Source organism: Pseudophryne corroboree, chromosome 6 (genome assembly GCF_028390025.1).
Source record: "Pseudophryne corroboree isolate aPseCor3 chromosome 6, aPseCor3.hap2, whole genome shotgun sequence".
Lineage (NCBI taxonomy): Eukaryota > Metazoa > Chordata > Amphibia > Anura > Myobatrachidae > Pseudophryne > Pseudophryne corroboree.
The window spans coordinates 301,736,187-301,757,894 of NC_086449.1; the positions used below are offsets into that span (position 1 = coordinate 301,736,187).

Sequence of the window (21,708 nt, forward strand, 5' to 3'; positions counted from 1 at the left end):
ATCACATTGAAGCTATTCTATAATCCATTTAAAGATCATGCCAACAGTGTGTTCTATACCCATAAAAAAGGAGGACTATTTTTATCAATCAGTGTCAATCCAACCAAGAGAAAAAAAAAAAAAAAAAAAGGACTTCTCTTGGTAAATGAACTCCATTATAGAGTATTGGCCAAAGGTAACGATAATTTAATTAGCTGCTGAATAAGTCTTACCCTGCAACACCTTGGTCTGGCACACGAAGAAAGTCTAAGCTCTGTGGCTGCTGGGGATTTCTGGAGGTCGCGCCAGCAACTTGCCGTGGTAAAGTTGGGTGGTCCAAAGATGGATGGGAGGTTCTGGAGTTATTTAATGGCTTTCCAGGTTTCTGCTGCTGGTGCCCGTATTGATAGCTCTGTATCCCCCCATTCTGATGGGATCCTGTAGTGAAAAGGTTAGTACTGTAATGAATAAAAAGGCAATGGAAATCAAATACATGTAATCTAGCAGGAAATGTGAACAAGAGCTGTGAAACAAATGTAAAGCTTATAAACACTGTAATACAAGGAGAAATTGACCATAAATGGGGTTTCTTCAATTGCTTAATATAACCCAACTGCAATAGATACCACCTTATGGAAAACCGCTTGAGATCATTCTGCATATTTGTCACATGTGGCAGCATGGATGGTGTAATGGTCAGTATGACTGTCTCACATAACGGAGGTTATAAGTTTGGTTCCCATTCATAGGCCCTCATTCAGCTTCATTAGCAGTTTTGTAATCTTTTTTTTTTAAGAGTATTTTTATTCAACAAAATAGTTAACGATACAGACATAGCAGTGTATGCTGGGAAACACAATTGGCATTATACAATACACTTGGTCAAATACTTCCCCCATCAATATAGATACATAAGAATAGACATTCCAGGAAGATACAGTTCCAAATACTTTCAACCCGCATTATACAGATTTTCTGAAGTCCGTAATCAGATCATAATCCGCATACTTAACATTTTCAATTTTCTCCCCGAAATATTTTAAGAAACATCCCAACTAGCGGGCCAGATATAGCCCACAACCCCCCTGAGAGAAAGAAAAAAAACAAATAAACAACACAAAACCTTCAAGCCTAGAGATACATAATTGTATGAGGTGAGGTACAATGATAATATAAATAGAATAAGGGGATAGGAGTCCGGTTCGGTACCACGAGGCCCAGAGAGCACACCACCGGTAGTGCCAATACACCCTAAATCTGAAGGGCAAGGGATGAGTATGATGAGCTGATCCAAGGGGACCATATTTTCTCGTATTTGGTAAGAGCATTATTTTTCATATATATATATATATATATAGCGGTCCTTCAGTAGGGTGTCATTCACCAAAGCTTTAAATGTGGATACCGTAGGAGAATGCGGAGCCATCCATGTCAGCGCAATGCACACCTTGGCAAGGGCGCACATACTGCGGGCATATATGCCCTCCCGCCCAGACTCAGAGTCCGGTCCGCCCACCCCCAAAATACAAAATCTCGGGGTCAGCATATCTCTCATTATCCCCGTATGTTCCAGAATCGACCCGCCCCCCGCCCAAAACGCCTGTAAGGATGGACATTCCCACACAAGGTGCCAGAAGGATCCTCCAGCAGCCCCGCATTTGGGACAACTGGCAACTCCCCCAGCCCCAAATCTGGTGAGTCTATTTGGTGTCATATATGTTCTATGCAGAATAAAGAGTTGTATCTGTTGGAACCGTAGTGATTTGGTGACCTGGCTCGAGTTCCCCAGCGCAACCTCCCAATCTTCCACATCTATGGGGCCCAAGTCGTGCTCCCAGCGCTCCCGAAGATTCGAGAGCGGGTCTGCATGAATTATTGTAAGAAGGTACGAGTAAGTGAAGGAGATCACCTTAACTCGACCCAATGACTGCAAAAAGGTTTTTATGGGAAAGGGGAGGAGCCCCGGGGGGGAATCCCGGAACTGCGATTGCAAGGCGTGCCTGAGCTGCAGAAATCTATAAAAATAAGAGTTCGGGAGACCAAACTCCTCCCTTAGTTGCTGAAACGATTTAATTGCTCCAGCGCTATACAGTTGGGATATAGAAATGATGGAATACGGGGCCCATACCGCCCCACCCTCCAGAGACCCCAGTTCATGGAGCGATGTAGAGTGCCAAAGGGGAGTGTCCGGGTCCATACTATCATACCTGAGCAGACCCTTCATAGCTATCCAGATTTTCATGGCCTGAAAAACAATAGGAGGCGAAAATCTGGAAGCGCTCCCTCCCACCAGAACCTGTACCGGGGAGAGATCAGGATAATAACACCTAAGAAACGCCCAGTATAAACCAGCATCCTCCCCTCCTCGGAGCCAAATACCTATATGTGTCAACTGGGCCGCATAGTAATATAGTTGGAAGTGAGGCAAGGCCAAGCCTCCATCAACTTTTTGTCTGGTGAGTGTATTTAATTTTATTCTAGGCCTTTTATTGGCCCAGATCAAAGACGTTAATATACTATTTAATTTCTTAAAAAAGGCCGGAAAGACGTACACAGGGGATTGCGAGAGAACATACAATAGTTTGGGCAAAACTACCATCTTAATGAGGCTAACCCTACCCGTCATTGTTAGCGGGAGTTTACACCAGGTTCTTGACTGGCGTACAATTAGCTGTACAAGTGGGTCAAGATTCAAGGGTATAAAGTCCGAGGGGTCGTTAGTAACCTGGATTCCAAGGTACTTAAACTGGCCTGTCCAGCATAGCGGCAGGGAGAGCCTCGGGACCTGGGGAGGAGAGCCCATAATGGGCATTATAGATGATTTGGACCAGTTTATGCGGAGACCAGAAAAATCACCAAATTTCTCTATGACCTGCAACACGATAGGCATATCCACAACATAATCGTGGAGGAATAACAACAGGTCATCCGCATAAAGGGCTATTTTGTCAGTGCAGGGGCCCGTATCAACTCCCCCAATGCCCGGGTGTGACCTCACCAAACAAGCCAGAGGCTCGATGGCTATGGCAAACAAGGCTGGAGAAAGGGGGCAACCTTGTCTGGTGCCCCGTGACAAAGAAAAGGAGGAAGAAATGTAGCAGTTGACCAAGATCCTGGCGCGCGGACTTTGATATAGCAGTTTGACCCATCGTATAAAATTAGGGCCGAAGCCCATACAATCCATGACTCCCCACAGGTAGGACCAGTCGACGCTGTCGAATGCCTTAGCCGCATCCATTGAAACCACAACTGCATCCGAGGGGAAGTCATGAGGAGCCTGCAAAATAGTGTACAGCCTGCGCAAATTAATGGACGTGGATTTCCCCGGCATGAAGCCGGATTGATCCGGATGTATTATAGATTTAATAACTAAGTTGAGTCGGACCGCAAGGATTTTCGCCAGGATCTTGGCATCGGTAGGGATAAGTGAAATCGGCCTGTAGGACTCCAAGAGTCTGGGATCCTTACCGGGCTTTGGGAGTACTATAATAATGGCCTCGGACATTGAGGGAGGAAGTTGATTAGTGGTAAAGATATCAGCATACATTTCATGCAGCTTAGGGCCAAAGAACTGTATGTACTGTTTATACAGCTCAGTGGGAATACCGTCGCTTCCCGGGGACTTGCCATTGGGAGACATCTCCACCGCCGCCGTCACCTCCTCCAAAGTCAAGGGCGCGTCCAGAACGTCTCTAGCCTCGAGGGAAAGTTTGGGAAGGGGTATATCGGTCAGATACATGTCTAAGTCCTCCATGGAGCACGTCAGCTGAGTGTCATAGACCTCTTTATAGTATGAGAGGAACAGCTGCGCAATGTCAGGGGTGTTATCTACCGTGGAGCCGTCCGGACTAGACATCTGCACTATCGTGGTTCCAGGACGGTCATAATGCACCAAATGGGCCAGTAAGCTACCCGGTCTGTCCGCCTGCATATGGATATTAGTGGCCCTAAACAGAAGGGAGCGTGCATTTTTATCCGAAATGTGAGCTAACCAGGCCTCCTGAGCCACCAGCCAGCGAGCCCTTAGCGCAGAGGTGCCCTCAGCCAAATAGCGGGTCTCAAGATCCCTGCATTCAACTTCAAGCTGCCTCTCCGTCGCCCTGCACGCCATCTTGTGGGCGGCAATTTTGCCGATCAGTGTACCGCGTAAATACGCTTTGAATGTATCCCATACAACCGGTGCTGGAGCCGAGCCCACATTATCCGCATAAAACCCCTCCCACTTGGACGCTAAATCCGGGCAGTCGTCCAGCTGGGCCAACCAGGACGGATGCAACCTCCAATATGACTGTCCTCTCCGGCATTCCACATCCAGAGACAGCAGCAGGGGCGAATGATCAGACACCCCCCGTGCCTCATAGTGGACATCCGTTATACTAGGTAAGAGCTCAGGCGAGACCAGGGCCAGGTCGATTCTGGAAAAGGAGCCATACGTACTGGAGAAGCAGGAGTATTGCCTAAGCGTAGGGTACCGAACCCTCCAGACATCCACCCATTGCATACTATGTAGAAAATCTGCAAACTTAGAATTAGACGTAGACGGGCCGCCCCCCGCCCCTGAATCCCTAGGAGACCTCCATCTGTCCAAAGAAACATTCAACACATTATTAAAGTCCCCCAGACAAATGACAGGAGTATGAGGGGAAGAAGCAATAAATGAGGCGGCCTTCTGTAGGACATCATACGAGAACGGGGGAGGAATATACACAGACAATAGGAAGAAATTGCGGGAGTTCAATTTACATTCTAGGAACACAAACCTACCATATGGGTCCGTATTTACCGTGATCAACTCAAACTGTACAGACCTCTTTATCATAACCGACACCCCTCGGGAAGAGGAGGAGTGAGAGGAATGATATGCCCAACCCACCCAAGGCCTGCGGAGCGACAACAGTCTATTGCCCTCTAAATGAGTTTCACTCAAGCAAATAATGTCCGGGCCATACTTCCTAATCATTTTAAATACGAGGGATCGCTTTACTTTATTATTAATGCCCCGGACATTCCACGCCAAACTTTTTAAGGCAGACATGACAACCAGTGTACCGTCCGGGACACCTCACTCATATCTCCTACAAAGTGAAGGAGAAGTCCCATTATCAACGCTATCTGGGCATCTACAACGTACAGCGCTCCACTCCTGAAACCATATCGTCCGCAGGCCCCGGGCCCCGAGCCAGACCCCTTTAAATAACAGAACATCACCTCACAATTTGGCAAGTAAATATATAGAAACCAAAAAACGAAAAAAGGAAACAAAAAAAATACAGAGAAACAAGCAGCAGCCCCATAACATCCCCCCTCCCCGTATACCTCCCCGAACTGTGGCATACACATTTCCCTAACAGAACTCTAACCCTGGAGATCTGAAAGCCTACGGCAGTTCTATGCGCGGCATACAGATCCAAAAAAACAAAAACTAAACTTATGCGCTTATAACACTATACAGCAAAGTCCAGAACCACTAAAACACGAGGAAGCTCCCCGGACTTATACTTGCAGACTGCGGGCCCGTGTAGGAAGAAATCTGGGTGTCAGTCCGGAGCCAGCTGGCGGACACCTGGAGCATATCTGTCCAGCCAGGCCGCCGCCTCCCTCGGAGAGCTGAAGAACTTGGTTTCCCCATCCGCCACCACACGCAGCCTAGAGGGGAACAGCATCGAATAGGGGAGATTCAGGTCACGAAGATGTCGCTTGATGGGCATAAACTGAGCCCGGTCTTTTTGGACGCACGCTGCAAAATCCGGAAACACTGACACTCGGACACCGTTCCGAAGCAGGGGGCCCTTCGCACGACCCAGGCGCAAGACAGAGTCCCGATGTTTATAGTGCAAAAACTTGGCAATAAATGTTCGTGGCGGTGCGCCTGGGGGCAAAGGCCTGAAAGGTACCCGATGAGCCCGCTCCACTGCGAACTGGGATGTAAAGGATTCAGGGCCATACGCCTCTTTCAGCCAGGTCTCCAGGAATTCCTCGGGATGTGCCCCTTCCTCCCTTTCAGGTAGGCCCACGAATCTCACATTATTTCTGCGAAGTCGACCCTCCATATCCAGGAGTTTAGTTTGCAGCGTCGAGACTTGCTGTGTAACCGCAGATACAGACCGCTGCAGAGGGCCGCTGAGGTCCTCCAGATTAGAGACCCGCGTCTCGGTTTCGCCCACTCTCTCCCGGACTCGCTGGACGTCCTGGCGCAGCAATGATAAATCGCACTGCACCTTCTCCATTTTGTCTGACAGGCGTTGTTCGCTGGCCGCTATGGCCTCCAGGACCTGTTGAATGGAAGGAGCAGATGGCTGCATGGTTGCACCCGAGTCAGCCCCGGCCGGGGGAGTCGGTCTGGTAGGAGGGGAGGGCTTAGGAGATGACTGCGTCGGCTGGGCAGCAGGCTGGCGGGCAAACTTCTCCAATTTAGCCGCGGCCGCACTCTGGCCGCCCCTCACCATAGTATCAAGGCCCAAGCTGCGCTCAAAGTCCCGATATTCAGTGTCAGAAAGTACAGCAGTGGATGATAAATGCAATATCGACAGCACTCCAGGGCCCAGGACATCCAGCAGTAATACAGAAAGAGGAAGGGGGACCAGAGAGTCCCTGCAAAATATATAGTATAATGTAGACTGGCAGTGATAGATAGATAGGGCAGTATGGTCCTCCTCAGTTCCCTCAGCCCTGCACTCCCCTCATAGACACAGCTTCATACAGGGAGGAAGTGCACTGGAAGCTGCAGCCAAGATGGCCGCCGGGCCCACAGACTCTCCCCTCCTCAAGCAGCTTCACTGACCTCAGGCACCAGAGGAATATGAGTGTCCCGGTAAGGTATCCAGGGGTGCAGGAGGGGGGGCGCCGCACACCTCGGGCGCTGTGGGATGCAGTCGTCACCGCGGGTCCGCGCAGCGCACGCGCCCGCGACGGCCCGGCGGAGCTCCGGAAATCGAGGCCGGGGATTCAACAGCGGCCTAGGCCCGAGATGCGGGCGGCGGCTGGCGCGAGCTGGGAACTCCTGCAGGGGTCTTCCGGTGGTGCCCGCCGCTTCCCCAGAGCTGATAGTCGGGATTAGAGCTAGGAGGCAGCTTGAAATAGAGCCCAGGATGTTTGCAGGATGTTTTGTCCAGGGAGCTCCTTAATCCTCCTGCCTACAGCAGTTTTGTAATCTTAGCAAATCTGCTAATGATAAAATCGCATTCTGGAGGCTGCCCAGCATTGCTGATTTGTGGAAGCCCCCCCGCCTCCGTAGCCAGGCTGCAAAGGCAGGCGCAGAGCAGCGATTTTTTGGGTCACGCGGCCACCCCAAACCCACCCCGTTTCTGACAACATGCCCAATGCAAGTCAACGCCCCTGCGACGCTGTGTTGCCGCCCCGCGAACGCCTCTGCCTATCAATTAGGCAGAGGCAACCGCATGACTGAGATGTGACCGCATTTCCCCGGCCCACGCACGCACTGTGAGGGTCCTGTGCGTGTGCATTATGGCAGGGCTGGGGAGAATGTGAACGCATGTCAGATGCGTTTGATACTGAATACACCCCATATAACTATTTGTGTGGAGCTTGCATGCGGCCCCTGCGTTTTGCTTGTTTCTTCTGATTGTACCGGTTTCTGCCCACACTCCAAAGTCGGTAGGTTAATTAAATTCTGACACAATGAACAAGGAGTTGTTTAGAGGAGGGGACCCTAAATATAATAGCTTGCAGGTAGCCACGTAAGTTTATCAATCTAACTGCTAGATTTAACGTGGAAGCATTTTAAAAGGCAAAACTATGATGATTTCTAAATTGCCACTGTAAATCTCATGACTTAATAGCCGAAATCTTGCAGCTACCTGCAACTCGCATGCTTTAACATTTACCCCATGTACTAAGCCGTGGAGAGTGATAAAGTACAAGCCAATTTGCTCCTAACTGCCATGTTACAGGCTGTGTTTGAAAACTTACAGACAAGTACAGTTCGTAGTTTATCTCTTTCCACTTTATCACTCTCCAAGGCTTAGTTACTTAGTACATCTGCCGCTAAATTATAAAAAAAATGGGTCACCCACATAGTAGAATTACAGACCATAGCAAGGTCTGCGGGGATATGGACGATGTGGAGCTACAAGTAACAGCATGCCCTAAGAGTTGGACAGCCACAAATTCGCCATATTCAGTCTACAGTAAGGTATACATTTTTTGCATATCCATTATATGCAATAAAAAAATTACAAAAAAATTATTGCTAATGCCTTGTCTGGCGAGAGCGCTATTCCAGGAACTAAGGAAGGAGAGGTCATTAAGAGGTGCCCTGGGCAAATGACACATGACTCCAAGGGAGAGCTATGAAATATTTATGTGCAAAAATGGACAGTGTCACTCCAGCTACATCAATTATATGTAAAATACATTAGTGCTATCGGGATTTCAAACTACTGCAAATAAAAGACAGACAGACAGACACGTTGACTTGTAAACAAACAAAGTTTCAGATAGCTTTTTAATATCAGACTTTGCTGATCTGTCCTTGTTTTTAAAGTTGCATTTAATTTTCCTAATATTGATATAAATATTGTATTTCCTTTGTATAGACATGCTCTGCACATTTGATATTTTTTTATATAATAATAATAATAATAATAATAATAATAATAATATTAAAATAAAACAGTGCTATTTGAAATTAGTTTGTGGAGTGCCCTTAGATGTGCCCCTTATGTAATACCGCTAAAGCAGGAAGATATCTGATAACATGTGCACAGACTTCCACGTAACCACATATGTAAGCCTGGCGCTTCTTATTTCATTTCATTCATTTCCTTACAGGAAGCAGCACTTCAAGCCACTGATTTACATTAAACACAAAGAATAAGATTCTAAGATCAGACAATTTTCTGATCCGTTATTGGCTGTGGACACAGATACATTAAGAGAGTCAGATTTAAGACCAAGGGTTTAGATTTGAAGAATATTCTGTTCATTTTGGTTAAAGGTTCAGTATACAGGTTGAGTATCCCATATCCAAATATTCCGAAATACGGATTTTTTTCAGTGAGAGTGAGATAGTGAAACCTTTGTTTTCTAATGGCTCAATGTACACAAACTTTGTTTAATACACAAAGTTATAAAAAAATAAGATTTTACTCACCGGTAAATCTATTTCTCGTAGTCCGTAGTGGATGCTGGGAACTCTGTAAGGACCATGGGGGATAGACGGGCTCCGCAGGAGACTGGGCACTCTAAAAGAAAGATTAGGTACTATCTGGTGTGCACTGGCTCCTCCCTCTATGCCCCTCCTCCAGACCTCAGTTAGGATACTGTGCCCGGAAGAGCTGACACAATAAGGAAGGATTTTGAATCCCGGGTAAGACTCATACCAGCCACACCAATCACACCGTATAACTCGTGATACTATACCCAGTTAACAGTATGAAATATAACTGAGCCTCTCAACAGATGGCTCAACAATAACCCTTTAGTTAGGCAATAACTATATACAAGTATTGCAGACAATCCGCACTTGGGATGGGCGCCCAGCATCCACTACGGACTACGAGAAATAGATTTACCGGTGAGTAAAATCTTATTTTCTCTGACGTCCTAGTGGATGCTGGGAACTCCGTAAGGACCATGGGGATTATACCAAAGCTCCCAAACGGGCGGGAGAGTGCGGATGACTCTGCAGCACCGAATGAGAGAACTCAAGGTCCTCCTCAGCCAGGGTATCAAATTTGTAGAATTTAGCAAACGTGTTTGCCCCTGACCAAGTTGCAGCTCGGCAAAGTTGTAAAGCCGAGACACCTCGGGCAGCCGCCCAAGATGAGCCCACTTTCCTCGTGGAATGGGCTGTTACTGATTTAGGATGCGGCAATCCAGCCGCAGAATGCTCCAGCTGAATTGTGCTACAAATTCAGCGAGCAATAGTCTGCTTAGAAGCAGGAGCACCTATTTTGTTGGGTGCCTACAGGATAAAAAACGAGTCAGTTTTCCTGACTCCAGCCGTCCTGTAAATATAAATTTTTAAGGCCCTGACTACGTCCAGTAACTTGGAATCTTCCAAGTCCCTAGTAGCCGCAGGCACTAGAATAGGTTGGTCCAAGTGAAAAGCTGATACCACCTTAGGGAGAAACTGGGGACGAGTCCTCAATTCTGCCCTATCCATATGGAAAATCAGATAAGTGCTTTTACATGACAAAGCCGCCAATTCGGACACACGCCTGGCCGAAGCCAAGGCCAATAACATGACCACTTTCCACGTGAGATATTTCAAATCCACAGTTTTAAGTGGCTCAAACCAATGTGATTTTAAGAAACTCAACACCACGTTGAGATCCCAAGGTGCCACAGAAGGCACAAAAAAGGGGCTGAATATGTAGCACTCCCTTTACAAATGTCTGAACTCCAGGCAGTGAAGCCAGTTCTTTCTGGAAGAAAATCGACAGAGCCGAAATCTGGACCTTAATGGAACCCAAATTTAGGCCCATAGTCACTCCTGACTGTAGGAAGTGCAGAAAACGACCCAGCTGAAATTCCTCTGTTGGGGCCTTCCTGGCCTCACACCACGCAACATATTTTCGCCAAATACGGTGATAATGGTTTGCGGTTACTTCTTTCCTGGCTTTTATCAGCGTAGGAATGACTTCCTCCGGAATGCCCTTTTGCTTTAGGATCCGGAATTCAACCGCCATGCCGTCCAACGCAGCCGCGGTAAGTCTTGGAACAGACAGGGCCCCTGCTGTAGCAGATCCTGTCTGAGCGGTAGAGGCCATGGGTCCTCTGATATTATTTCTTGAAGTTCTGGGTACCAAGCTCTTCTTGGCCCATCCGGAACCACGAGTATCGTTCTTACTCCTCGTTTTCTTATTATTCTCAGTACCTTTGGTATGAGAGGCAGAGGAGGGAATACATAAACCGACTGGTACACCCACGGTGTCACTAGAGCGTCCACAGCTATTGCCTGAGGGTCCCTTGACCTGGCGCAATATTTAGTTTTTTGTTTAGGCGGGACGCCATCATGTCCACCTGTGGCCTTTCCCAACGGTTTACCAACAGTTGGAAGACTTCTGGATGAAGTCCCCACTCTCCCGGGTGTCGGTCGTGTCTGCTGAGGAAGTCTGCTTCCCAGTTGTCCACTCCCGGAATGAACACTGCTGACAGTGCTAAGACGTGATTTTCCGCCCATCGGAGAATCCTTGTGGCTTCTGCCATCGCCATCCCGCTTTTTGTGCCGCCCTGTCGGTTTACATGGGCGACTGCCGTGATGTTGTCTGATTGGATCAGTACCGGCTGGTTTTGAAGCAGAGGCCTTGCCAGACTTAGGGCATTGTAAACGGCCCTCAGTTCCAGAATATTTATGTGTAGGGACGACTCCTGACTTGACCAAAGTCCTTGGAAATTTCTTCCCTGTGTGACTGCCCCCCAGCCTCGAAGGCTGGCATCCGTGGTTACCAGGACCCAGTCCTGTATGCAGAGTCTGCGGCCCTCTTGAAGATGAGCACTCTGCAGCCACCACAGTAGAGATACCCTGGTCCTTGGAGACAGGGTTATCAGCCGATGCATCTGAAGATGCGATTCCGACCACTTGTCCAAGAGGTCCCACTGAAAGGTTCTTGCATGGAACCTGACGAAATTTTGCTTCGTAAGAAGCTACCATTTTTCCCAGGACTCGTGTGCAGTGATGCACCGATACCTGTTTTGGTTTCAGGAGGTCTCTGACTAGAGATGACAGCTCCTTGGCTTTCTCCTGCGGGAGAAACACTTTTTTCTGTTCTGTGTTCAGAACCATCCCCAGGAACAGCAGGCGTGTGGTAGGAACCAGCTGTGACTTTGGAATGTATAGAATCCATCCGTGCTGTTGTAGCACTTCCCGAGATAGTGCTACTCCGACCAACAACTGCTCCATGGACCTCGCCTTTATAAGGAGATCGTCCAGTACGGGATAATTAAAAACTCCCTTTTTTCGAAGGAGTATCATCATTTCTGCCATTACCTTGGTAAAGACCCTCGGTGCCGTGGACAGTCCAAACGGCAGTGTTTGGAATTGGTAATGGCAATCCTGTACCACAAATCTGAGGTACTCCTGGTGAGGATGGTAAATGGGGACATGTAGGTAAGCATCCTTGATGTCCAGGGATACCATGTAATCCCCCTCCTCCAGGCTTGCAATAACCGCCCTGAGCGATTCCATCTTGAACTTGAATTTTTTTATGTTTGTGTTCAAGGACTTCAAATTTAAAATGGGTCTCACCGAACCGTCCGGTTTCGGTACCACAAACAGTGTGGAATAGTAACCCCGTCCTTGTTGAAGTAGGGGCACCTTGACTATCACCTGCTGGGAATACAGCTTGTGAATTGCCTCTAGCACAGCCTCCCTGCCTGAGGGAGTTGTCGGCAAGGCAGATTTGAGGAAACGGCGGGGGGGAGACGCCTCGAATTCCAGCCTGTACCCCTGAGATACTACATGAAGGATCCAGGGATCCACCTGTGAGCGAGCCCACTGATCGCTGAAATTTTTGAGGCGGCCCCCCACCGTACCTGGCTACGCCTGTGGAGCCCCCGCGTCATGCGGTGGACTCAGAGGAAGCGGGGGAAGAATTTTGATTCTGGGAACTGGCTGACTGGTGCAGCTTTTTCCCTCTTCCCTCGTCTCTGTGCAGAAAGGAAGCGCCTTTGACCCGCTTGCTTTTCTGAAGCCGAAAGGACTGTACCTGATAATACAGTGCTTTCTTAGGCTGTGAGGAAACCTGAGGTAAAAAAATTTCTTCCCAGCTGTTGCTGTGGATACGAGGTCCCAGAGACCATCCCCAAACAATTCCTCACCCTTATAAGGCTCTATGTGCCTTTTAAAGTCAGCATCACCTGTCCAGTGTCGGGTCTCTAATACCCTCCTGACAGAATGGACATTGCATTAATTCTGGATGCCAGCCGGCAAAATATCCCTCTGTGCATCCCTCATATATAAGACGACGTCTTATGTTCGCAAAATAGTATCCCTGTTTGACAGGGTTACAGACCACGCTGCAGCAGCACTATCTGCAGGTCTCAGTCTAGTACCTGAGTGTGTAAATACAGACTTCAGGATAGCCTCCTGCTTTTTATCAGCAGGTACCTTCAAAGTGGCCGTATCCTAAGACGGCAGTGCCACCTTTTTTGACAAACGTGTGAGCGCCTTATCCACCCTAGGGGATATCTCCCAGCGTAACTTATCCTCTGGCGGGAAAAGGTACGCCATCAGTAACTTTTTAGAAATTACCAGTTTCTTATCGGGGGAACCCACGCTTTTTCACACTTCATTCACTCATTTGATGGGGGAACAAAACACTGCCTGCTTTTTCTCCCCAAACATAAAACCCTTTTTTAGTGGTACTTGCGTTAATGTCAGAAATGTGTAACACATTTTTTATTGCCGGGATCATGTAACGGATGTTCCTAGTGGATTGTGTATATGTCTCAACCTCGTCGACACTGGAGTCAGACTCCGTGTCGACATCTGTGTCTGCCATCTGAGGGAGCGGGCGTTTTTGAGCCCCTGATGGCCTTTGAGACGCCTGGGCAGGCGCGGGCTGAGAAGCCGGCTGTCCCATAGCTGTTACGTCATCCAGCCTTTTATGTAAGGAGTTGACACTGTCGGTTAATACCTTCCACCTATCCATCCACTCTGGTGTCGGCCCACAGGGGGCGACATCCCATTTATCGGCATCTGCTCCGCCTCCACATAAGCCTCCTCATCAAACATGTCGACACAGCCGTACCGACACACCGCACACACACAGGGAATGCTCTGACTGAGGATAGGACCCCACACAGCCCTTTGGGGAGACAGAGAGAGAGTATGCCAGCACACACCAGAGCGCTATATAATGTAGGGATAAACACTATCACTGAGTGAATTTTCCCCAATAGCTGCTTGTATAAACAATATTGCGCCTAAATTTAGTGTCCCCCCTCTCTTTTTAACCCTTTGAGCCTGAAAACTACAGGGGAGAGCCTGGGGAGCTGTCTTCCAGCTACACTGTGAAGAGAAAATGGCGCCAGTGTGCCGAGGGAGATAGCTCCGCCCCTTTTTCGCTGACTTTTCTCCCGCTTTTTTATGGATTCTGGCAGGGGTAATTATCACATATATAGCCTCTGGGGCTATATATTGTGATTATTTTGCCAGCCAAGGTGTTTTTATAGCTGCTCAGGGCGCCCCCCCCAGCGCCCTGCACCCTCAGTGACTGGAGTTTGAAGTGTGCATGAGGAGCAATGGCGCACAGCTGCAGTGCTGTGCGCTACCTTGGTGAAGACTGAAGTCTTCTGCCGCCGATTTTCCGGACCATCTTCATGCTTCTGGCTCTGTAAGGGGGACGGCGGCGCGGCTCCGGGAACGAACACCAAGGACGGGTCCTGCGGTCGATCCCTCTGGAGCTAATGGTGTCCAGTAGCCTAAGAAGCCCAAGCTAGCTGCAAGCAGGTAGGTTCGCTTCTTCTCCCCTTAGTCCCTCGTTGCAGTGAGCCTGTTGCCAGCAGGCCTCACTGTAAAATAAAAAACCTAACATATACTTTCTTTCTAGGAGCTCAGGAGAGCCCCTAGTGTGCATCCAGCTCGGCCGGGCACAGAAATCTAACTGAGGTCTGGAGGAGGGGCATAGAGGGAGGAGCCAGTGCACACCAGATAGTACCTAATCTTTCTTTTAGAGTGCCCAGTCTCCTGCGGAGCCCGTCTATCCCCCATGGTCCTTACGGAGTTCCCAGCATCCACTAGGACGTCAGAGAAATATTGTATTAAATTACCTTCAGGCTGCGTGAATAAGGTGTATATGGAACATAAATGAATTGTGTGAATGTACACACACTTTGTTTAATGCACACCGTTATTAAAACTATTGGCTAAAATTACCTTCAGGCTGTGTGTATAAGGTGTAAATGAAACATAAATGCATTCTGTGCTTAGACTTAGGTCCCATCGCCATGATATCTCATTACAGTATGCAATTATTCCAAAATACGGAAAATCTGATATCCAAAATACATCTGGTCCCAAGCATTTTGGATAAGGGATACTCAACCTGTATTATTTCATTAAAATACAACTGCTGGGTAACTACAAATACATCTAAAGATAATACTGAATTATCACCAACAATTAAATTAGTATTTGGTGCCAAAGAGGATCTTGGGGTTTCACCTACACCCTACATGGCGGCTCATTTTTGTGATGTGACAACAGAACCACCACATGTCAGTGGGGTTTAGGGGTGATATGCAGGGAGCATAGTAACAATATAGAAAGTTTCAACTTTTTGGTTTTGTTATATCCATGCATTGCATGAGTTTGAAAACTAAACTAAACTAAACAAAAATCCGTTCTGGTAAACAAAAATCCGTTCTGGGAAGTATCCTTCTGTATCAAATGATTTGTAAATGCTATGTACACTATGGGGGTCATTCCGAGTTGTTCGCTCTGTATTTTTTTCTCGCAACGGAGCGATTAGTCGCTAATGCGCATGCATAATGCCCGCAGTGCGACTGCGCCAAGTAAATTTGCTATGCAGTTAGGTATTTTACTCACGGCATTACGAGGTTTTTTCTTCGTTCTGGTGATCGTAATGTGATTGACAGGAAGTGGGTGTTTCTGGGCGGAAACAGGCCGTTTTATGGGTGCGTGCGAAAAAACGCTACCGTTTCTGGGAAAACGCGGGAGTGGCTGGAGAAACGGAGGAGTGTCTGGGCGAACGCTGGGTGTGTTTGTGACGTCAAACCAGGAACGACAAGCACTGAACTGATCGCAGTTGCCGAGTAAGTCTGGAGCTACTCAGAAACTGCGAAGAAGTGTCTATTCGCAATTCTGCTAATCTTTCGTTCGCAATTTTGATAAGCTAAGATTCACTCCCAGTAGGCGGCAGCTTAGCGTGTGCAAAGCTGCTAAAAGCAGCTTGCGAGCGAACAACCCGGAATGACCCCCTATGTACATATTCTACATGGCATTTTCATACTAGCCATGCCATCAATGACGCCACAGCCATACCCTTTATTATGCAGTACCTTCCCATAACGCATTGTGCACAATTTAGAATGGTATGGCCCTGGCACGTTTTTTTAGAATAATAAATAGAGTTCTGAGCCTCTGTGACACGGGGATGACAAGCTTGGAAAGCTCGCTGTCCTTAATTATATAACTGTGCTGCTCCAGGAGACGGCATCCAACACCATATTTATAGGAACAGGAAGTAGGGGGCTGTGGAGCACAGGATGCTGGAAGCAAATCAAGTACAATACATCTGTAGGAAGATCTCAAGTCACTTTTCAGCCTGCAAAGATTCCTCCAGCATAACCAATCAGCACATGATTCTTCCACAGAGACCATATGTTTTACATTTTCCTGCTAAATACCTCTATAAGAGCTTCGTCAAGTTCAAGAAGTGAGAGACTCATTAAATACTGTGCCACATAAACCTAGCTATGCACATGTAAGCATCTTATTAGCATTCACTCACAGACACTCTCATAAAATGCCATACCTGGAGGTGGTGGAGCAGCTCTACTTGGGTAGGACTTTGATTGGTTGTTACCTCTTCCGTCAACAATGTTTCTTCTAGTTGGCCCTGGAGAACATAAAGGATTATTATCAATTCATATACATACTTTAAGTAACAATACGCAAAAAAAAAAAAAAAGGTACAAGGGAAAATCATTACACCGCCCTGACATGTATCATAATGTATTATTTATACAGTAAGATAACATTAACTAAATATGTTCCCAAACACCCAGGGGGAAATTTATAAAATCCTGGGAGAGATAAAGTGGAGATAGATAAAAGTACCAACCAATCAATTCATGTCACTTTATAGACTGGGTTAGCAAAAATTACTTGGTTAGCACTTTTTCACTTTCCACTTTATCATTCTCCAAGCTATGATAAATCTACCCCCCCCCCCCCCAGCCTACAGAATAAATGAAAATAAGAATACTGTATTCATCGTGTGAAGCTATCATACAGCATATATATTCGATATATGGCAACTATGTATGGTATAGGTTCAATAAATTTGGAGGCATATGTATCAGTTGCCGAGACACAGTTTCTTTCACTTCTTCATAATAGCATACCGCAAAGTACAAGTTACAAATCACAAACTGCAACCGGCCCTACTGTTAGACAATGTGATACTGTAGACCAAGGTTATTAATTGTTCTCTGGCTGTGCTAATTGCAGGGGACTTGGGTAAATTTACTAAGATGGGAATTCTATTTAAGATGGGATGTTGCCCATAGCAACCAATCAGATTACAGGTACTATCTTCTAGAAGGTGCTAGATAAATGAGAAGTAGAATCTGATTGGTTGCTATGGGCAACATCCCATCCTAAACAGAACTTCCATCTTAGTGAATTTGCCCCTCAGAGTATATAGCAGGCGGCTATTGCCACAAAGACGCTACTCCCATTAGGGTATTGAAGGGGCAGCTGCAGGCTGACAACATGAATGAGAGAAACTGCTACTTACGGGAGTTCCGTGGCAGGCCTGGGCCGATGCTGACCTGTAGCACCTTATTGCTGTGTTTCAGTATGGCTAAATCTCCAAACCCTTGAATAAATTGCACTTGACGGGAGCCACTTCCCCCACTCCATGGCCCCCAGTTTTCTTTTTTTAACTTCATATCAAGTCTGTAGTAAATACACATTATAACAATATGAACTTTTGTTACTATATAACAAAATACATATGACATATGCAAGGAATGAACCAGACCATACTTTCCAGCTAGTGCAGCGTGGTTTGTCCAAAGTACACAGTTAGTTGCTCTTTTTTGCTTTACCCCCACCTCAGAGTCAGGCCTCTAATTCCGTTTTATTTAATAATGATAAATTGATGTATAGAAAAGATCAGCCAATGGGTAGTGAAATAAATAAATGTTATAGCATAAAATGATAGAAGCACAGATGCCTGGGGTGTTCATTCCTTCACTCCCAGGAAGCAATGTTTTCACATGCTTCTAAACCAATAAAATATACCGTATATAACAGCACAAAAGTCAATATCATATAACAACGTAGTAGGCAATAAAAAATGATGTTAAATCATATTATGAAAGAAATACATAAAAATGGACTCCCCACGTGAAAGAGCTTATGTCTCTGCAATGAGTTTCTTATTGTAACGGGCCGCTTCCTCAGACAGCGTAGCAACACTGCGGTTTGTTGCACAGAGAAATATATATTTTATTGGTTACTGTATTGTCTGTTATTTATTCACTTAAACAGTGCAAGTGAGAGTAATATCCTAAATATAACCTTCTATATATCATTTGATTCAGGATCCGGATGATAGGTCAACAGTAATAAGGTTGACAGTCAATAGTTCAAGCACTAAAGGTCGACATGCCTTAAGTCGACATCAAAAGGTCACATGGCAATGGTCGACATAAATGTTTTACAATTTTTTCATACTTTACCATCCATGTGGACTACGATTGGGAATAGAAACCTGTGCCGAGCGCACAGGTTTTCACGGTCGACTAATGGTACACGCTCATTTGATTCAATAGAATCTTGGCTGGTCTTTTCTATACATGGATTTCTTAGAAAATACAGGTGACATCCAGTGCCGCAGAAACACACACACCTAGATAAGTAGGCCTGATTCAGAGGTGCACACTAACTGAATGCAATGCTGATGTTTGTTTCACAAATATCCTGGAATCCCCTATGGCACAGGCGTTACCCTGCTGCATACGAGAGATCTGGTAACAGAACTAGAGAGGCAAAGCGATGGGCTTTCCTGGGAGGTGACTGAGAGGTAGCCTGGAGGGAGAGCAAAAAAATCTGTCTAAGTATGTGATAGGAGTGTCGCAGGCATTTCCCTGCAAACAGGCTGTGTTCTCGGATGCAAAGCTACTTCCACAAATAGAAACACGGGGCCTGCCATAGGCTGGAGCAAGTGTCTATGGTGAACGCCATATTGCGCCATTTGTGGACGGTCTAAAACCACTGGTAGTGTTCCTGTGTGTAGGGGCAGAAATAATGGGCGTCTCAGAGCTTTCACATTCCGGCACACTAGTACACAAGGGGAAGGCTAAAACTAGAATTGCATATTATCTGGAAACAGACGCTAGTGCAGACGCAGCAGTGCCCACCTCTGTACCAGGCCCATAACTGGTTAGTTATTGGCTTGTGATGTATTGTGAAGGAGAAATAAGTAGGGAATGTGTTTCCTGTTATTTACATTTCATGCCTTCAAATTGGGAAAAACAAACATTACAACAAAGAAATAATAATTCCTGTCACAATAACAGATCTCATATCACCAATGCAGTGCTAACATTGACAATATCAGTATTCCAGTCAGTCAATCACCTAGGGGGCATTCTTGGTGGCTACTCACGTATTGTTAAATTTCAGAGGTAGTTTTCTTTGGGTCTTCTCCTCGTAGTGCTTGGATAATAGGCTTATTAATTCAGTCTTGAATAGAGATTCCAGCAGACTATCATACTCTTGTTCATGAATAATGAAAAAGTCATCTTGCAATGTGCTATAGAGACACAAACAGTTGACAACAGATGAAGTTTTAAAAAACAGTTTGATATAACAAAGGTCTGTCAGGTTCAGACAAATGGAAAAGGTGTGGTGGCAAGTTAGTAAAGCTCATAGAAGCCTATTTATTTAAATAGGTATTACTGTAAAAAGACAGTTTTATTGGCTGTTACATTCAGTGGCACTTTAAGGGCCCATGTATAGGCTCTGTGTGGGCCGCCTCCTCTCTGGCAGCGCAGTAGCCTTTGTGCCAGTTTCTACTGTATATGCGCAGGTCTCCGGGAGCATGGTGCCTGTGCCACGTTCCCAGAGACTTCTCTACTGTGCATGTGTAAATTACCAGGTAAATTGCTGCCACAACATTTTCCAGTGATTTCTGCTATTCTGCAGCGCCGCAGGACTCTGGAGAGGTAAGTATAATCATGGCTGCAGGGTGTGTGGAGAGGGCCCCCTTGTACCAAGGGGCCGGTTTGCACCACATATGGTTACAATGGTTACATTATAAATTTACATATCTCCCATATTTAACAAAAACTATTGAAGAGGCAGATATACTGAGCCGGAGTGGTAATGGTTAACAAGCACTATCACCATTAAAAATAGTAATACAGATCTTTGCCCTTGAAAAAGAAAGCCTATATTCTGGGCTATTGGCTGTCAGTCTCAGAGGAAACAGTAATGCTTTTTAGTTTTTGTTAAGATGCAAATAAATGTGTAAGCATACTCTCTTTCGCTACATATAAGGTATTTATGGCTGTAGTAATCTCAAACTATACAAAGTCCCAAACTTGGTGATGTAGCAGGAAGAAATGGATGACGGAACATTTGTGCACTTCTATTTGCTTAATGCTGGGTACACACTTGTCTGATCCAACGCCATATCAGACTGTTTATATAAGCCCACGGCAGACTGGGTTGCAGATTCTACATCCATTCTATGCGTACACACCTGTCCAATTTTGCTGCAGATCTCCATTCTGTATATTCTGAAATGATCTGCTGCTACTCACAGAAAAGAAGCACATGCCCACCTCACTGACAGCAGCCGATCACCACCTCACTGACATCAGCACATCCCCGCCTAACTGACAGCAGAACATCCCCGCCCCACTGACAGCAGCACATCCCCGCCTCACTGACAGCAGCACATCCCCGCCTCACGGACAGCAGCACATTACCGCCCCACTGACAGCAGCACATTACCTTGTCACCGAGAGCAGCACATCGGAGCCTTGCTGACAGCGGCACATCAAAGCCTCACTGACAGCGGCACATCCCCGCCTCACTGACAGCAGCACATCCCCGCCTCACTGACAGCAGCACATCCCCGCCCCACTGACAGCGGCACATCCCCGCCTCACTGACAGCACATCCCCGCCTCACTGACAGCAGCACATCCCCGCCTCACTGACAGCAGCACATCCCCGCCCCACTGACAGCAGCACATTACCTGGTCACCGAGAGCAGCACATCGGAGCCTCGCTGACAGCGGCACATCGCAGCATCACTGACAGCGGCACATCGCAGCCTCACTGACAGCGGCACATCGCAGCCTCACTGACAGCGGCACATCACAGCCTCACTGACAGCGGCACATCACAGCCTCACTGACAGTTTTATCTGAACACACACAGCCTTTGGCATCATATATGGTTGAGCTTGAATAAGAATACCACTGATGAGTAAAGGTACTATTTGCACAATAAACACATTGATTTATTGCATCTAATCTTGACTAACTAATCCTTATTAAGAATAATGGAATCTAGCACCTGGATGTTAAATGTTTTTTATTATTATTTATATTTTGAGTTACTGACTGGACACATATCCATCCATCAGAGTGGAGTTGGGTACTGCAGCTAGTAGATTATAAACACCTTCCAATTGAATATGATCTCTTTTACACAATGCTACTACCTTTGTTAAATTAATAAATCGTCACCAGAATACAGAGGATTAGCAAATATAATAAATGGCAAAACAAAAACTTTATTGAACTAGGGCCAAAACAAACTTTCCAAAATGTATAGAAGAAGAAAAAAGAAAGAAAGAAAAGGGGTATGAATTCATACATACTGTATGCGCACAGTTTGATAAGATACTTCTGCAGACACAGATTCCACTCTATCATAGTCGCTGCCATGCCTTTTCTTTCACGGCTGACCTACTGCTGCCACTATTTTGAGGATTGTATACTTGTGGCTGAATTGGAGTTGACGTGGCTGCGTTTTTATGCTAATACCCCTACA

At 46.4% G+C, this 21,708-nt stretch overlaps 1 protein-coding gene across 2 annotated transcripts in view; it reads right to left on the bottom strand.

Moving 5' to 3' along the window:
• Positions 1-21,708, bottom strand: part of MYO1E (myosin IE) — a 347,330-nt gene that overhangs the window by 19,475 nt on the left and 306,147 nt on the right. For both annotated transcript variants that reach the window (XM_063926190.1, XM_063926191.1), the window contains 4 exons: positions 19,308-19,454; positions 17,430-17,590; positions 16,443-16,526; positions 213-417 (listed from right to left, as the gene is read on the bottom strand). In XM_063926190.1, the coding sequence (XP_063782260.1) occupies positions 213-417; positions 16,443-16,526; positions 17,430-17,590; positions 19,308-19,454 (597 nt within the window). The remainder of the gene's footprint in view (positions 1-212; positions 418-16,442; positions 16,527-17,429; positions 17,591-19,307; positions 19,455-21,708) is intronic.